This window comes from Oncorhynchus kisutch, linkage group LG3 (assembly GCF_002021735.2).
Source record: "Oncorhynchus kisutch isolate 150728-3 linkage group LG3, Okis_V2, whole genome shotgun sequence".
Classification (NCBI taxonomy): Eukaryota; Metazoa; Chordata; class Actinopteri; order Salmoniformes; family Salmonidae; genus Oncorhynchus; species Oncorhynchus kisutch.
Genome location: NC_034176.2, coordinates 8,952,867 through 8,969,123, shown reverse-complemented (window position 1 = coordinate 8,969,123; position 16,257 = coordinate 8,952,867). Strand labels below are relative to the sequence as shown.

Genomic DNA, 16,257 nt, shown 5'->3' with positions numbered 1-16,257 from the left:
ATCAGCGTCTAGGGGCAACTTCACCTGAACCCTGTGACGACTCCTCCTCCATCTCGGTATCCATCTCCACCTGGTCGATGTCTTTAGTGGCCAATGTTTCACAGCTCTCTGGGCTCTTATACAGTATAAAAAGGTTCATGTTTTTAATTAAATACAGATAAATGGAATATAAAACTGACCGTTTTATATATGTGTTATTCCAATTCACTTCAGTTCAAAACCTTTCAGACACGATTTAGATTTTTTATTATTTTTTAACATAAAAAAAATAAAAAAAACGGTTTTCTGACCTCACGTCCAAGCTTTCCAAGCTGATGTGCAGCCAGGGCCTCCTGGATCAGAACATTAGCTGACAGGATGTGGATGTGATGGACTGGGTTAGAAGACGAGAGAATAGATGGTGGTTTGCAGAGAGATCCTATTTTCATATATATATATATATATATATATATATATATATATATATATATATATATTATTCATATATACTGTATACCTACACTGACTGTACAAAACATTAATAAGAACAAATTCCTAATATAGAGTTGCACAGCCCCCCCCTTTTGCCCTCGGAACAGCCTCAGTCTGTCAGGGTATGGACTCTACAAGGTGTCGAAAGCGTGAAACTGTTGAGTGTGGAAAAACCCAGCAGCGTTGCAGTTCCTCACACAAACCGGTGCGCCTGGCACCTACAACCATTCCCTGTTCAAAGGCACTTAAATATTTTGTCTAGCCCATTCACCCTCTGAATGGCACACATACACAATCCATGTCTCAATTGTCTCAAGGCTTAAAAATCCTTCTTGAACCGGTCTCCTCTTCTTCATCTATTCAGATTGAAGTGGATTTAACAAGTGACATCAATAAGTGATCATAGCTTTCACCTGGATTCACCTGGTCAGTATTTTAGCATGATGGGAAGTTATCTGCTTAATTAACTCAGAAACCTGTGTGGAAGCTCCAGCTTTCAATATAGTTTGTAGCCCTCATTTAGTGTTTCCTTTATTTTGGCAGTTACCTGTATGTTCTATGGTTGTTTTAGCCAAAGAACATAGACGACTCATGAGGCAAGACACACGACAACACCTAATCTGTTACCTAATCTTTTGCAAGAAATGAAGTAGCATGGTAATGCACAATACTGCACGATACTGTGTGATACTGCATCATATGGTTGGAGGGATACCTTTGGCAATCCTGGTTAAGCATGTGGTCTTCCCAGAGAAAAGCTTCCCTAGCACACAGGCTTTCAGTGTGAACCGAGGAAAGAAGGGAGGAAGGGTGTCTGGTTTGGGGGGGTTCACAATAGTCTGCAGGCGGAGCACCACATGTCCCAGGATATTGTTGTTGGATGGGGGGGGCTTTGTCTCCCCCTCCTCTGGCCAGGTCCACTCACCAGTCATGCTCTAACACACAGAATCAACACATAGAACACACCTAAAGACACTGGGATTACAGCCAACAATAACGCTGAACCTGCTAGCCTGGGTACCAGGAATACAAGGAATTATCATGAAAGCACAAACAGATCTGGGACCAGGCTATAAACCTGCACCATTGTGAAATTCAACATATCAGTGAAGTCATATTCTTGACTTGCGACACCATTTCAAGACAATTTGAGAACAACTGAATTCCAGTTACACACGGAACAGAATTTATTGGACAATTCCTAACAGAATGTCTTGGAAAATTCCTAACAGAATTTCTTAGACAATTCCAAACAGAATTTCTTGGGCATGACCTCACACTAATGGACTCACCATATACTCATCATAGTCCTGGTTGTTAAGGATCTCCTGTTTCTCAACCTCAATGAACTGCTCTGGGGTGGGGTCAGCAGGTAGCTCCTCCAGACTGCCACTGTCATACAGGGGCTTCCCGCAAAACATGAGCTCCTTCCATTCCCGCATCAACTTCCCAGGGATAAGACTGCAGGACAGAGTAGCAAAGTACACTCAGAGCTGTGTTGCATCTAAAATGAGGCCGTCAGAATACTGTGTGGGTCCTGCTGGAGTATCACTCTACTGAATTAACGATTAAGGTCTTGAAGATAAATTTTTTTTTAAAGGGTCCCAAAACAGAAAGGTTGCTCTCCCACCCTTGTCTACTTGTCTTCTGCTTTGCCTTTACATATCATTTCTATATCTCTTCCCTCCAAGTACATTCTAATTGTTGTTGTTCGAACCACTACAAGTGAACAAGTTACACTAAAACTTTCACGAGAAGAATGAGACAGAATTGTAGGTTGTTTTCTTTATTTGGTTTTGTTGGTCAAGTCATTTGACAAGCAAAAGAAATACATGATTCCGTCATGTCGTGCCTTGAGCGAACCTAACGATTTTGCACAAGCAAAGCTATAACGGTATGAGTAAACAACTTCCCACTTGGCATATACGTCTATTCCATGTTGGTTCCACGTAATTTAATTGAAATGACGTGGAAACAATGTTGATTCAACCAGTGTGTGCCCAGTGAGTGGTGAAATACTCACATTCTGACACATTGTTTATTTCTACGGGGGTTAACACTCTTAGATTGTCTTAGCTCCTCAACATCTATAGCTGGCTCATGATATTGTGAGTGCTTTTAGTATATTAAATGGATATAGCAGCCTTTTCACTTTCATTATTTTATCATTCAAACAAATTACAAACACCCTTGTCTTTCCGATTCTATCAAACATTTGTACAGAACGTCATGAAACTCTAAAGAGTGACTGAATAAAATAAAAATGTATCTGGTTGAAAACAGCCTATGTGGCATCGATCGGAGTCAGAAACATTTATTCTACAGTCAAAATTGTCTACAAAGTGTAAATAGGATAATTTTGGATCATTAAGTCAGTCTCGTCCAGAACCGAGATCTGCGAGATTATTAAGACAAAAGGGTATGTCACGTATTGAAGAGTACGTAACAGTTTTCCTTGGATTGGGTTTATTTCAATCCTGCCCACATGCCCACATCTGGCAGCACTCAAGCCATAATCAATTCGGAGCACAGTTGCACGTGACCAGATTGTAACGCCCATCACACTGACCATGGTCAATTTCGTTTGACTTTGGTTATCCGTATGGGGCTAGTTTGGGACATCAGTACATGACAGAATGTACATGGGACAATATTCAATAGATCGAAATGTCAATGACATAAAAACCAAAAAAAAAAAAAACCGTTGAATTTGTAGAAATGAATAACACTCTCGAAGGGTGGCACATACTTTCCAGTGAGAAGGCGGTACTCTCCAGCTTTCGTGGCCAGGTCCACTATCTGCTCCAGTATTTCTCTGCAGCTGTCGGAGTGCTTCCTGTAGCGAGCCTGGGCGCGCTCCGTCGCTATCCTGTCATGTACCTCAATCTCCTTCCGAGTTTCCTCGGCGTGATCCAAACTGGCCTGGCGTGCTAGAGCCTGGTTACACCAGTGGCAGGTCAAAGGTCAAACCTCACATCAGCTTTTAGTTTTTAATAGTTAGTGCTATTCCGGGATCCTTGGGACGTCCTAACCTAAACCCTAACCTTAACCCCTACCTTTATCGGATAGTAAGGACCTTAGTTCAATCCCCCCCTCGTGACCAGAATCCAGCCACTCCAAAAACATATTGTTAGTAACACTAAGAAATGGAAAATAAAGTCATATTCTCCTGAAGGCACCCAAAACTATACTTGGCTTTACACTGTATTTCTTTTGAAGCATGGCTGTACATGAAACTAATGCAAACCTTTTGTTTGTTAATAATAACATCGTTACAATTTTTAACAACTAAGTAGATAAACTAGATGAGGCATTACTTTCCATGCTGATTCTAGGTATATAGGCACAATGTGCAGGTGCAATACTTCCTGTACTTGCCGAGGTCAGGGTCTCACTGAAGGGGAAATCCTGCACACAACTTCTTCTGACATGTTGGCTGCTGATGATTGACTAAAGCAGGGCATTGCTCAAGCAGACCGTCTATGGTCCATCTATGGTCTATTTGTCTGTCTATGGTCCATCTACGGTCTATTTGTCTGTCTATGGTCCATCTACGGTCTATTTGTCTGTCTGTGGTCTATGGTCCATCTGTGGTCTATAGTCCATCTATGGTCCATTTGTCCATCTATGGTCTATGCTCCATCTATGGTCTATGGATGGTTTATGGTCTATCTATGGCCTATCTATGGTTTATCTATGGTCTATGATCTATGGTCTATGATCTATGGTCTATGGTCCATCTATGGTCTATGATCCATTTATGGTTTATTTACGGTCCATCTATGGTCCGTCTATGGTCTATTTACAGTCACACTATGGTCTATGATCCATCTATGGTCTGTGATCCATCTATTGTGTATTTACAGTCCATCTATGGTCTATGGTCCATCTATGGTCTACGGTCCATCTATGTTCTACGGTCCATCTATGGTCTACGGTCCATCTATGGTCTACGGTCCATCTATGGTCTACGGTCCATCTATGGTCTATGGTCCATCTATGGTCTATGATCCATCTATGGTCTACGGTCCATCTATGGTCTACGGTCCATCTATGGTCTATGATCCATCTATGGTCTACGGTCCATCTATGGTCTACAGTCCATCTATGGTCTATGATCCATCTGTGGTCTATGGCCTATCTATGGTTTATCTGTGGTCTATGATCTATCTGTGGTCTATGGTCCATTCATAGTCTATCTTTGGCCTATCTATGGTTTGTCTATGGTCTATGATCTATGGTCTATGGCCAATCTATGGTCCATCTATGGTTTATCTATGGTCCATGGCCTACCTATGGCCTACCTATGGTCTACCTATGGCCTATCTATGGTCTACCTATGGTCTATCCTCTGGACTCCAAGGGGTGCACGGTTTAGTTTTTGTCCTAGCAATACACAGCTGATTCAAATAATCAACTAATCATGTGTAATGTTAGGGCAAAAAAGAAAACTTGCACCCCTTGGGGTCCCAAGGACAAAGTGTGGGAATCGCTGGTCTATAGTCTATCTATGGTCCACCCATGGTCCATCTATAGTCTATCTATGGTCTATATATCTATGGTCTACAGTCTATCTATGGTCCATCCTATGGAGCGATGGACTACATGGATCTCACCGCCTCCCTCTCCAAGGCCTCTTGAAAATCCCTCAGCCGTTGCTCTTGGTACTGTCTCTCGCGGAACACTCGGTTCTGTCGGAGAACGTCCTTCTGCTGGCGGAGCTGCATGAGCTGGACGGCCAGGCGTCTCTCCAGCTGGGACTGACGGGTCAGACGCTCCACCAGCTGCTCCTCTCGAAGGGCCTCCTGCACCACAAAAGGACACCATTTGTGTAGGGTGAAGTTGGCTCTAGACGCTGATCTTGGGTCTGTTTTTAATTTCCCCACTAGTGGTTAAGGTTAGGATTGGGGGGAGGGGAAAATGATCCTAGATCTGTACCTAGGGTAAACATCACCACGGAGCGACACAAGACGGGACGATCGAACAGGTCTAAATTGACAATTTAATTTGTTTATAATCGTGGAAGTAGCTACCCAAGTCTTAGCTGAATTGCCATGTGTAGGTTTTACTCCATGTGTAACTCTGTGTTGTCTGTTCACACTGCTATGCTTTATCTTGGCCAGGTCGCAGTTGTAAATGAGAACTTGTTCTTTTTTTTTCTTTTTTTACCTTTATTTAACTAGGCAAGTCAGTTAAGAACAAATTCTTATTTTCAATGACGGCCTAGGAACAGTGGGTTAACTGCCTGTTCAGGGGCAGAACGACAGGTAGGCAGGTAGGCCATAGGTAGGCCATGGACCATAGATAAACCATAGATGGACCATAGATTGGCCATAGATTGGCCATAGACCATAGACCATAGACAAACCTTGTCAGCTCGGGGGTTTGAACTCACAACCTTCCGGTTACTAGTCCAACGCTCTAACCACTAGGCTACGCTGCCGTATCAATTAGCCTACCTGGTTAAATAAAGGTGGATTTAAAAAAAAAATAATTACACCTGTTCACAAATGACTATGTGACTGGTTACTAGTGCAGAACATGGATCATCATTAATAACATCATGGTCATGTAGTATGAGAGGTCATACACCATCTGTGGGGTTTGCTGCTCACCTCTTGGGCCTCGTGGGCTTTCAGTTGTTCCACTAAGACGTGACGGCGGCGTTTCTCCCTCTGCTGACGAGCTGTTGCATCCTCCTCCAGCCTCTGGCGGATTTTCTGGATGTACTCGCTGTTGGCCTGAGCCAGCTCCTCAGGCCTCTGCAACTGGTAGCCATGGCTTCTGGGGGCCTCACTGTGGAAAGCGGACATGTGCTGGGCACTGTGGAGAGGATGGATGGTAAGTCCAAGGGCCGCTTGGACTTCTTAGAGTAGGAGTGATGATCTAGGATCAGCTTTGCCTTGTAGATCATAATGAATACAAGCAAATGGAAAGGAGGAACCTGATCCTAGATCAGCACCCCTACTCTGAAACAGTTGATACTCATTTTTTAGGGGAAATATTTGGGAAGATTTGTGGTTCGGATTTTTCCAACACGTACCTCAAAGAAGAGGTGCCAAAGCCGCCAGCAGGTGACAACTTCTTCCTGTTCTTCTCAAACTGGGCGATTTCCATGTGAACCTTCTGTAAGGAAACCACGATGGAGAGATTGGTCATGTCAAAAAGGGCCTGTGACGTTCTATGGAAATGATCCACAGCGGAGTGGTATGATGTGAAGCAAAACCAGTTGCGTAGGTTAATTACAATGGACCCGAGTGCCCCAAAAAAATGACAGGCCCCTATCACCACCCATATTTCCCTTACAATTTTAATAATTTTGTTGGTAAGACTGTGTGTTAATATGACTAAGCATTGTAACACCAGAGCAGAACCTAATCTAAGGGCACATTTGAAGCTGTTACCAGAGAAGCAATATATCCAATGCATTCAGCACCACGGATGGCGGTCAGAAATTAACCTGTATAAGTCCATCAGCACCATGGAAAGCATAAAGTGGTCAAAAAACACCATATTTTATCTACAAATAATAGACAATAGCCTATATTATAAAACATAAATACAGTGGGGCAAAAAAGTATTTAGTCAGCCACCAATTGTGCAAGTTCTCCCACTTAAAAAGATGAGAGAGGCCTGTAATTTCCATCATAGGTACACTTCAACTATAACAGACAAAATGAGAAAAGAATCCAGAAAATCACATTGTAGGATTTTTTATGAATTTATTTGCAAATTATTTCCAACGCTCGGCACTGGCTACAGTTATAGGCCGTCATAAAAATGAGCATGTATGTAACTACTTCCCCAAATGTAGCAGTGACTGAATTGTAATCCACAATGAGCATCTTGGCCAGGTCTCCCATTGTAGTGTGCTTTGCTATTTCCTTCTTAAAACAGGCCCTGAAAGAGAGTAATTGGCCAGGGAAGCTAGCTGATATATCTTTGCTGTAATGTTCAGCCAGCCGGTTAGCGGTCTCGCAGAGCGCATCATCAACTGCGTTGGCCAGGGTAGTGGGATGGATGGACTCAAACAGACTCGATGTTGCCCGCAGACTTTTAAATCTGTTTGACAGCTGGTAAATAACGATGTCAAGGTTTGCATTAAAGACGTTAACTCTAAAACTACTCTCCCCATCAGACAGTCGCTCGTCCTCGCATAGCGCATCAAAATGACGCCTCGCCTTCCTTCTCCGAGTGTCTTCAAATGCGTTCTGTGCCTCCCCATTTTGTCGGCAGTGACTTTGGCCTTCTCAAAATCCTGTTGGAATAAGGAGCATTTTGGAGACGACGTTCCCATTTTCTAAAACCTAAGTCTGCAGAACGATTAAAAAAAATTATAATAATATTATATTTTTCCGTGCTGCTGCATCATCCATCTCGTCCTTCTTGTCACTTAAAAGCACAATCTTGGTGAGGGCCTTCATTATGTCCACATATCTGTATCTCAGGGTGACAAGGGACTCCTATCTAGATGACCAGCGGGTGGGACACAGTCGTTTTAGAGTAAAATTTTCTTTTTCTGATGCAAAATTAAATATACCACTCAACATTGACCATCTCTTTATGCTATGCCCGAAGAAGGTGTATAACAGTTCAACAGTATTATAAAACTGTTTAATCTCTGGCACATTTTTGACAGAGTCGTTGAGAGCCAGGTTAAGATTGTGCGCTGCGCAATGCATATAAACAGCAAGCGGCTCTTTTTCGGATATTCTGGCCTGCACACCCGAATAGACCCCGCACATGTTAGCAGCTCCATCATACCCCTGCCCACGACATTTTGAAAAATCCAGCCCATTATCCTCTATGCTGCCCAGGATTTTGTGTTGAAGCTCAGCTGCTGATGTGTCAGCAGTCTCCAGAAATCCCCAAAACGACTCTCGGTCAGATCTGTGGCGACATTATTTGCATCGCTTATCACTCTCACATAGCAATTAACTTGGCTTAACTGGTCTACTTTGGATACATCCGGTGTGGTGTCCATAATCATATATATTAAATGGGGCTTCCTGCATCTCTCCCTGAATGTCACACTTCACTCGCTCGGCTAAAATATAAATCAGCTCATTTTGGATTTCAGGACTGAGATAGTTAATAACGGATCCTGCGGGAAGTCCCAAAAGTTATTTAAGAACTGGGTCGTAAAATGTTCAATTATACTGAGAAAATTCCCACTGTTGGCCTGCCCCAACTTTTCACGGTGCACTCTGAACGCCAAATTACATGATGAGAGTTACGTTAACTATGCGCTCCAACACCTGTCGCCAGAAATGTGCTGCGTTACGCACGCCTCTCTTCATTTCTGCGTCAATAGTGCCATTGAGCTTCCATTGCTCATATACCAAACAGTCACCCATGTGATTCTGGGATGTCTCATAACATGCTGTTTTGGATGTTAGATGGCGCCAATCTCTCACCCCATTCACTCACGCATCAGATAAGAATGAGGAACTCCGATCTCCGAACAAATAGCAGCAAGGCTCACAATACGCGCAATCTAGCTTGAGATAATAACACAAGACGCCACGATTCTAGCCTCGCCCCGTTCCTCTTCCTCCCCAGGGGATAGCTTGTCCAGCCTGGCTTGTCTGGGTCGTATCCGCCGATACTTGACAGCATGCATCCTCCTCTGTTGCTTCTTCTGGCACGATGGAACAGCCTGGCCTTGGCTCACTTGACCCGCTAAAAGCTGCTGCTGGCGATGATAAACCTACATCCTCTTCTGGTCCCGCTACATTGCTTGTGCTAGCAATGGCTGCACTTGAACTGCATTGAAAAAGGAATCTAATTTAACAAATGTTGATACCTCCTTTGCTTTCTCATTTTTGGCCTTCCTCTTTTGGGCTCCACCTTTTGTGTTGATACATTGCTGATTTTTAAATCCGTAATTTTCTATTCTCGACTTTCTCTATTTTTTGGCCGTTGTCTCTTGATAGCTAGCTCAACTGTTGCTTAAAACAATGACAGAAACAACAACGCTTTGGAGAGTATTACATGGGGTTCCTGCGGCTCCGCAGACCTGGCCCGTCACCTGGCCCTAGTGCGGTCTACTGAACGGGCTGAAGCTACCCCACTGAAGCCCAAACATAGTGGAGGTAGGGGGAAGTTACCCCTAGACGCTAATCTTGGGTCAGTTTAGCATTTTCCCCACTAATGGTTTGGGGAGGGGAAGCTGATTTGAAATCTGTAGCTAGGGGAAACCTTACCCTGGAGTGTATAATATGTTATATTATCTGTCCCATCTACTGTCATGTATCCTCTCATTGCCTTACACTCCAACCCCTTTTTACATAGCCTGACACTTTACAATATAGACATTCTTCTTTCACCTGAGCCTCCTGCTTCTTCCGGTTCTGTTGTTGTTTTTCCAGGGCCTTCAATGTCCGGTTGGGCGGGGGTTTGGGAAGTTGGATGACGGCGCTCTGAATTCGAGTCATCATCTCATGCTGCTTTCTGCGTGCGTGTCGGTGCTGCAACGACAATATTATGTCAATGTAGTTCATATGCATACTAGCTAGGCATCCACATTGAGTAGCTAAACGTCTCACATAATTAATTCACTTCACTATATGTATGTGACCAGAGCAGTTCAGTATGCAGTAAGCACTGTTAGACATTGGACAGGAGCAGCTTTTCCTTCAGTCTTTTCATTGTCCACAACAACCCTGCAATGGAAGTCTGTGATTGGCTAGACCAAAAAGGTTGGCTCTAATCCTTCTCCGGAGCAGGGCCAGGTAGCCCTGGTCTAAGTTTTATGCTGTCCCACTGTGCAAATGTGAACATTAGCTTAGCTCTGGGCTACAATCTCTCTTAGTCCAGGGCTAAGGAGGCTGTTAGGGTTAGGAGCAATAATGTATATAAACCCTGGATTGCTTATGCTATGTATTGGCCATTGAGAGGCTTTGAAGCCATCGGTCGGCCATATTGGAAATCCCCAGTAGGAGCAGTCCTCCATAGAAATTAATATAATTCTACAGTGTTTCAGTATTATTATACAGTGGCTTGCGAACGCCTTACAACCTGGAATTAAAATAGGTTTTTGGGGGGGTTGTTGTATCATTTGATTTACCCAACAACAGCCTACCACTTTGAAGATGCAAAATATTTTTTTATTGTGAAACAAACAAGAAATAAGACACACAAAAAAAGAAAACTTGAGCGTGCATAACTATTCACCCCCCCAATGTCAATACTTTGTAGAGCCACCTGTTGCAGCATTTAAAGCTGCAAGTCTCTTGGGGGTTGTCTCTATACGTTTGGCACATCTAGCCACTGGGATTTTTGCCCATTTTTCAAGGCTAAACTGTTCCAGCTCCTTCAAGTTGGATGGGTTTCGCTGGTGTACAGCAATCTTTAAGTCATACCACAGATTCTCAATTGGATTGAGGTCTGGGCATTGACTAGGCCATTCCAATACATTTAAATGTTTCCCCTTAAACCATTCAAGTGTTGCTTTAGCAGTATGCTTAGGGTCATTGGCCTGCTGGAAGGTGAACCTCCGTCCCAGCCTTAAATCTCTGGCAGACTGAAGCAGGTTTCCCTCAAGACTTTCCCTGTATTTAGCGCCATCTACCATTCCTTCAATTCTGACCAGTTTCCCAGTCCCTGCCGATGTGAAACATCCCCACAGCATGGTGCTGCCACCACCATGCTTCACTGTAGGGATGGTGTTCTCGGGTTGATGAGAGGTGTTGCGTTTGCGCCAGACATAGTGTTTTCCTTGATGGCCAAAAAGCTCAATTTTAGTCTCATCTGACCAGAGTACCTTCTTCCATATGTTTGGGGAGTCTCCCACATTTTTTTATTTATTTTTAAAATTTTACCTTTATTTAACCAGGTAGGCAAGTTGAGAACAAGTTCTCATTTACAATTGCGACCTGGCCAAGATAAAGCAAAGCAGTTCGACAGATAAAACGACACAGAGTTACACATGGAGTAAAAACAAACATACAGTCAATAATGCAGTATAAACAAGTCTATATACAATGTGAGCAAATGAGGTGAGAAGGGAGGTAAAGGCAAAAAAGGCCATGATGGCAAAGTAAATACAATATAGCAAGTAAAATACTGGAATGGTAGTTTTGCAATGGAAGAATGTGCAAAGTAGAAATAAAAATAATGGGGTGCAAAGGAGCAAAATAAATAAATTAATTAAAATTAAATACAGTTGGGAAAGAGGTAGTTGTTTGGGCTAAATTATAGGTGGGCTATGTACAGGTGCAGTAATCTGTGAGCTGCTCTGACAGTTGGTGCTTAAAGCTAGTGAGGGAGATAAGTGTTTCCAGTTTCAGAGATTTTTGTAGTTCGTTCCAGTCATTGGCAGCAGAGAACTGGAAGGAGAGGCGGCCAAAGAAAGAATTGGTTTTGGGGGTGACTAGAGAGATATACCTGCTGGAACGTGTGCTACAGGTGGGAGATGCTATGGTGACCAGCGAGCTGAGATAAGGGGGGACTTTACCTAGCAGGGTCTTGTAGATGACATGGAGCCAGTGGGTTTGGCGACGAGTATGAAGCGAGGGCCAGCCAACGAGAGCGTACAGGTCGCAATGGTGGGTAGTATATGGGGCTTTGGTGATAAAACGGATTGCACTGTGATAGACTGCATCCAATTTGTTGAGTAGGGTATTGGAGGCTATTTTGTAAATGACATCGCCAAAGTCGAGGATTGGTAGGATGGTCAGTTTTACAAGGGTATGTTTGGCAGCATGAGTGAAGGATGCTTTGTTGCGAAATAGGAAGCCAATTCTAGATTTAACTTTGGATTGGAGATGTTTGATATGGGTCTGGAAGGAGAGTTTACAGTCTAACCAGACACCTAAGTATTTATAGTTGTCCACGTATTCTAAGTCAGAGCCGTCCAGAGTAGTGATGTTGGACAGGCGGGTAGGTGCAGGTAGCGATCGGTTGAAGAGCATGCATTTAGTTTTACTTGTATTTAAGAGCAATTGGAGGCCACGGAAGGAGAGTTGTATGGCATTGAAGCTTGCCTGGAGGGTTGTTAACACAGTGTCCAAAGAAGGGCCTTTTGGTGTTCGCCTTAAGCGTGTTTGCTTCTTTTTTTCTTTAAGCAATAGCTTTTTTTCTGGCCACTCTTTCGTAAAGCCCAGCTCTGTGGAGTGTTCGGATTAAAATGGTCCTATGGACAGATATTCCAATCTCCGCTGTGGAGATTTTCAGCTCCTTCAGGGTTATCTTTGATCTCTTTGTTGCCTCTCAGATTAACTCCCTCCTTGCCTGGCCGTGAGTTTTGGTGGGTGGCCATCTCTTGGCAGGTTTGTTGTGGTGCCATATTCTTTCTATTTTTGAATAATGGATTTAATGGTGCTCCGTGGGATGTTCAAAGTTTTGGTTATTTTTTTATAACCCAACCCTGATCTGTACTTCTCTACAACTTTGTCCCTGACCTGTTTGGAGAGCTCCTTAGTCTTCGTAGTGCCCCTTGCTTAGTGGTGTTGCAGACTAGAGCCTTTCAGAACAGGTGTATATTTACTGAGATCATGTGACAGGTCATGTGACACTTAGATTGAACACAGGTGAACTAATTATGTAACTTCTGAAGGTAATTGGTTGCACCAGATCTTATTTAGGGGCTTCATAGCAAAGGGGGGAATACATATGCACGCACCACTTTTCCATTTATTTACTTTTTAAGTTACTTTAAGTAATTTTTTTCATTTCACTTCACTAATTTGGACTATTTTGTGTATGTCCATTACATGAAATCCAAATAAAAATATATTTAAATTACAGGTTGTAATGCAACAAAATAGGAAAAATGCCAAGGGGGGTGAATACTTTTGCAAGGCACTCTATGTGTTATATTTGAGTATTTTGTTGTTAGTGGGGTAGTAACATTAACAGGCTCTAAAAAAAATTATACTTTAAGGATTAAAAAAATATATATATATTTTCATTTTTATGTTTAGCTCACATAATATAATGTACAATTATGAATGAAGGTGTCTGTAATAGAATACAAGTGTCAAAAACAAATGTAAACATTAATAAATGCATTTCTATAGATTCCCAAATCTTTTTTAAAAACAGAGGAGTACCAAGAGGACTGCGCTATAATACAGCGCCCCGTCATCCTGGGGTTTATACACATCACTGGTTAGGAGGCTGTTAGCCCAGGGTTAGGAGGCTGTTAAGATTAAGATTAGGAGGCTGTTAGGATTAAGGTTAGGAGGCTGTTAGCCCAGGGTTAGGAGGCTGTTAGGATTAAGGTTAGGAGGCTGTTAGCCCAGGGTTGGGAGGCTGTTAGGATTAAGGTTAGGAGGCTGTTAGGATTAGGGTTAGGAGGCTGTTAGGATTAGGGTTAGGAGGCTGTTAGGATTAGGGTTAGGAGGCTGTTAGGATTAGGGTTAGGAGGCTGTTAGGATTAAGGTTAGGAGGCTGTTAAGATTAAGATTAGGAGGCTGTTAGGATTAAGGTTAGGAGGCTGTTAGCCCAGGGTTAGGAGGCTGTTAGGATTAAGGTTAGGAGGCTGTTAGCCCAGGGCTAAGGAGGCTGTTAGGATTAGGGTTAGGAGGCTGTTAGGATTAGGGTTAGGAGGCTGTTAGGATTAGGGTTAGGAGGCTGTTAGCCCAGGGCTAAGGAGGCTGTTAGGATTAGGGTTAGGAGGCTGTTAGGATTAAGGTTAGGAGGCTGGTAGCCCAGGACTAAATGTAGTGTGAACATGGATTCTTTCTGATACCTTTTCAATGTCCTGGAGTCTCATCTCTTCCTGCACTTTCTGCCGTCTCTGCTCCTCCACAAAGTGGGCCATGACAGACTTGTCATATATCTCTCGACCTTTGATTTCGTACTTCAGAGCGATTTTTTGGAGTTTCAGATCAGCCTCTCTCTTGACGACTGTCCTCAGGCGCTGGGATAATAAAGACAGATACAATTAAAAAATAAATTTAAAAACGTATTCTTATTGGTCAAAGGAGAGATTGTGGAAAATTTCACAAAGGCAGTGGGTCAGATTCAAAGCCACGTCGACACTGGCAAACGTGTACTGTAGGCAAACCTGGTCACAGGCTTGGATAATGCTGGTGGCCCCTTCGGTCTCCACAGAGTTGGGTAAAGCTGCTCTTAGTTTTCATATCAAATCACATTTTTTTGCACCCTTTATGTGGAACAACTCACAGAGATCTCTGAAATTAGATGTTCTGGTCATCCTTGGACAGTTCAGAAAAAGAATTAGAGACCTCTATGTTGATAAATGTGTCTGTTTTTCTTAATGTTTTGTAATTTTGTATGTATGTTTCATGTATTGATGCAGGACTAATCTGAAAAAGAGACCCTAGTCTCAGTATTACTCCATATAAACCTGTCAAAATAAAAGGTTTAATAAAAAATAAACTTACAACGCTAAACCACCCAGGCGACAACAAACAAATGAAGCAGACGTGAGGGGTTGAGGGAGCCTTATTCCACTTACCTCAGAGTAGATGTCATTCTCAACACGGTGGAGAAAAGCTGTGGCAGCTGGCTGCATAGCCTCCATAGCTGTGCCTGTCAGGCCGGCTCTCCTCTTCTTCTGCAGCAGTATGAAGAGCTGATAAAGCAGCCGTGTGGCAGCACCGTGCTGCTCCCGCATCACTGCTTGGGCCATGCTCAGGTCCAAGGAAACTCCGAGCAGTTGTAATGTGGGTTCCATGAGTGTGAAGTTATTCAGCTTTGAGTTTGCAGTGCTAGGAGAGACAACTGTTTTGTAACCTAGGCAAAATAATAAGATATTGGAACATTGTTGATTAAAGAAATATCAACTGATGAACTTACTTGCTCTTTAAGAACAGGTCAAAATCCCCCTGCAGTTGATATTTATGCAGGACCTCTCCAATAAGATAGCCATTTGCAAAATCCTTAGAGATGGACCTGGGGTCTGCAAAAAGACAAGAGTGTAACATTTAGGGCCACCCTAGGCAATAGGCTACCAACAACTGGAACTCCTATAGCTACACTTGATTTTGAGATGAGAAGTAAAAAAAGCTAACAAACAAACGAGCTTATTAAAGTCACATATTGCAATGTCAATACCCTGCGTTAAGTATTACATTGTTTACAAACAAGAGTAAAATAAGCTTATATTTGTTCTTTTGATGGGGTAAGACTGTTGAACTATGCTCACGATGCATTTCTTAACGTTAGATTCTTCAAGAATCAATGACTTTTTCCCATGGTATATATTTAAAAGTACGTTTATCCCAGATTGCCCTTTTAATTAATCACTATTGAACAGCAGGAAATATTGCAGACTAACGTTATGGCTTTAATTCTTTTTTTTAAATTTTGCTAACTATAAATACTACACAACACAATACACAAAACGCACAATAAAAACCACAAGTTGGACTCATCACATCAAAATATAATTGTCTACAGGCTGGCTTGATAAATTGTTCGTTTACAGTTAATACATTACCTAGCTACAGTAGCTAACGTTAGCTGTTCACACTTACCAACAGTTTTTGATAGCCGGAGCTCTACGTTAAGCCACCTGCATAATATATCCGACATTTTGACCTTTTCGTTGTTGTTGTAAAGCTAAATATTATAAGTATTAAACTACATGATAGCTCTTAAATGGTTCTGGCTAGCTAAGGGGGGGAAATTGACAACAACCACAAGGTGTGCCGTTGCCTTAGTGATATATACCAACTAAAAGTGTGGTTTGGGGAAAGCAAGCAGGGCCTGCCTCTCTGGTGGGTTGTGCTTGGCACTGAAATCAGCAGCTCCTTGAGTAATCATTGTTTTGTTCACAATTATTTATTTTTTTGCCTTTTTAAAGCTGCCCTG

The 16,257-nt window shown here is 42.6% G+C and overlaps 1 protein-coding gene across 5 annotated transcripts in view; it reads right to left on the bottom strand.

Annotated features, from left to right (window-relative positions):
* Positions 1–16,142, bottom strand: part of spef2 (sperm flagellar 2) — a 48,087-nt gene extending 31,945 nt beyond the window's left edge. For 3 of the 5 annotated variants that reach the window (XR_004207853.1, XR_004207855.1, XR_004207854.1), the window contains exons 1-13: positions 15,921–16,142; positions 15,241–15,343; positions 14,900–15,152; positions 14,168–14,338; positions 9,801–9,941; positions 6,515–6,597; positions 6,087–6,294; positions 5,088–5,276; positions 3,221–3,408; positions 1,764–1,932; positions 1,187–1,406; positions 291–373; positions 25–115 (exon numbers count right to left, since the gene is read on the bottom strand). Coding sequence is in view for 2 of the 5 variants with exons in the window: in XM_020467245.2 (XP_020322834.1) it covers positions 25–115; positions 291–373; positions 1,187–1,406; positions 1,764–1,932; positions 3,221–3,408; positions 5,088–5,276; positions 6,087–6,294; positions 6,515–6,597; positions 9,801–9,941; positions 14,168–14,338; positions 14,900–15,152; positions 15,241–15,343; positions 15,921–15,978 (1,957 nt within the window). In the remaining 3 variants the exon portion in view is untranslated. The remainder of the gene's footprint in view (positions 1–24; positions 116–290; positions 374–1,186; positions 1,407–1,763; positions 1,933–3,220; positions 3,409–5,087; positions 5,277–6,086; positions 6,295–6,514; positions 6,598–9,800; positions 9,942–14,167; positions 14,339–14,899; positions 15,153–15,240; positions 15,344–15,920) is intronic. The other 2 variants (XM_020467245.2, XM_031817065.1) reach the window with 2 other exon arrangements.
* Positions 16,143–16,257: the final 115 nt, after the last annotated feature.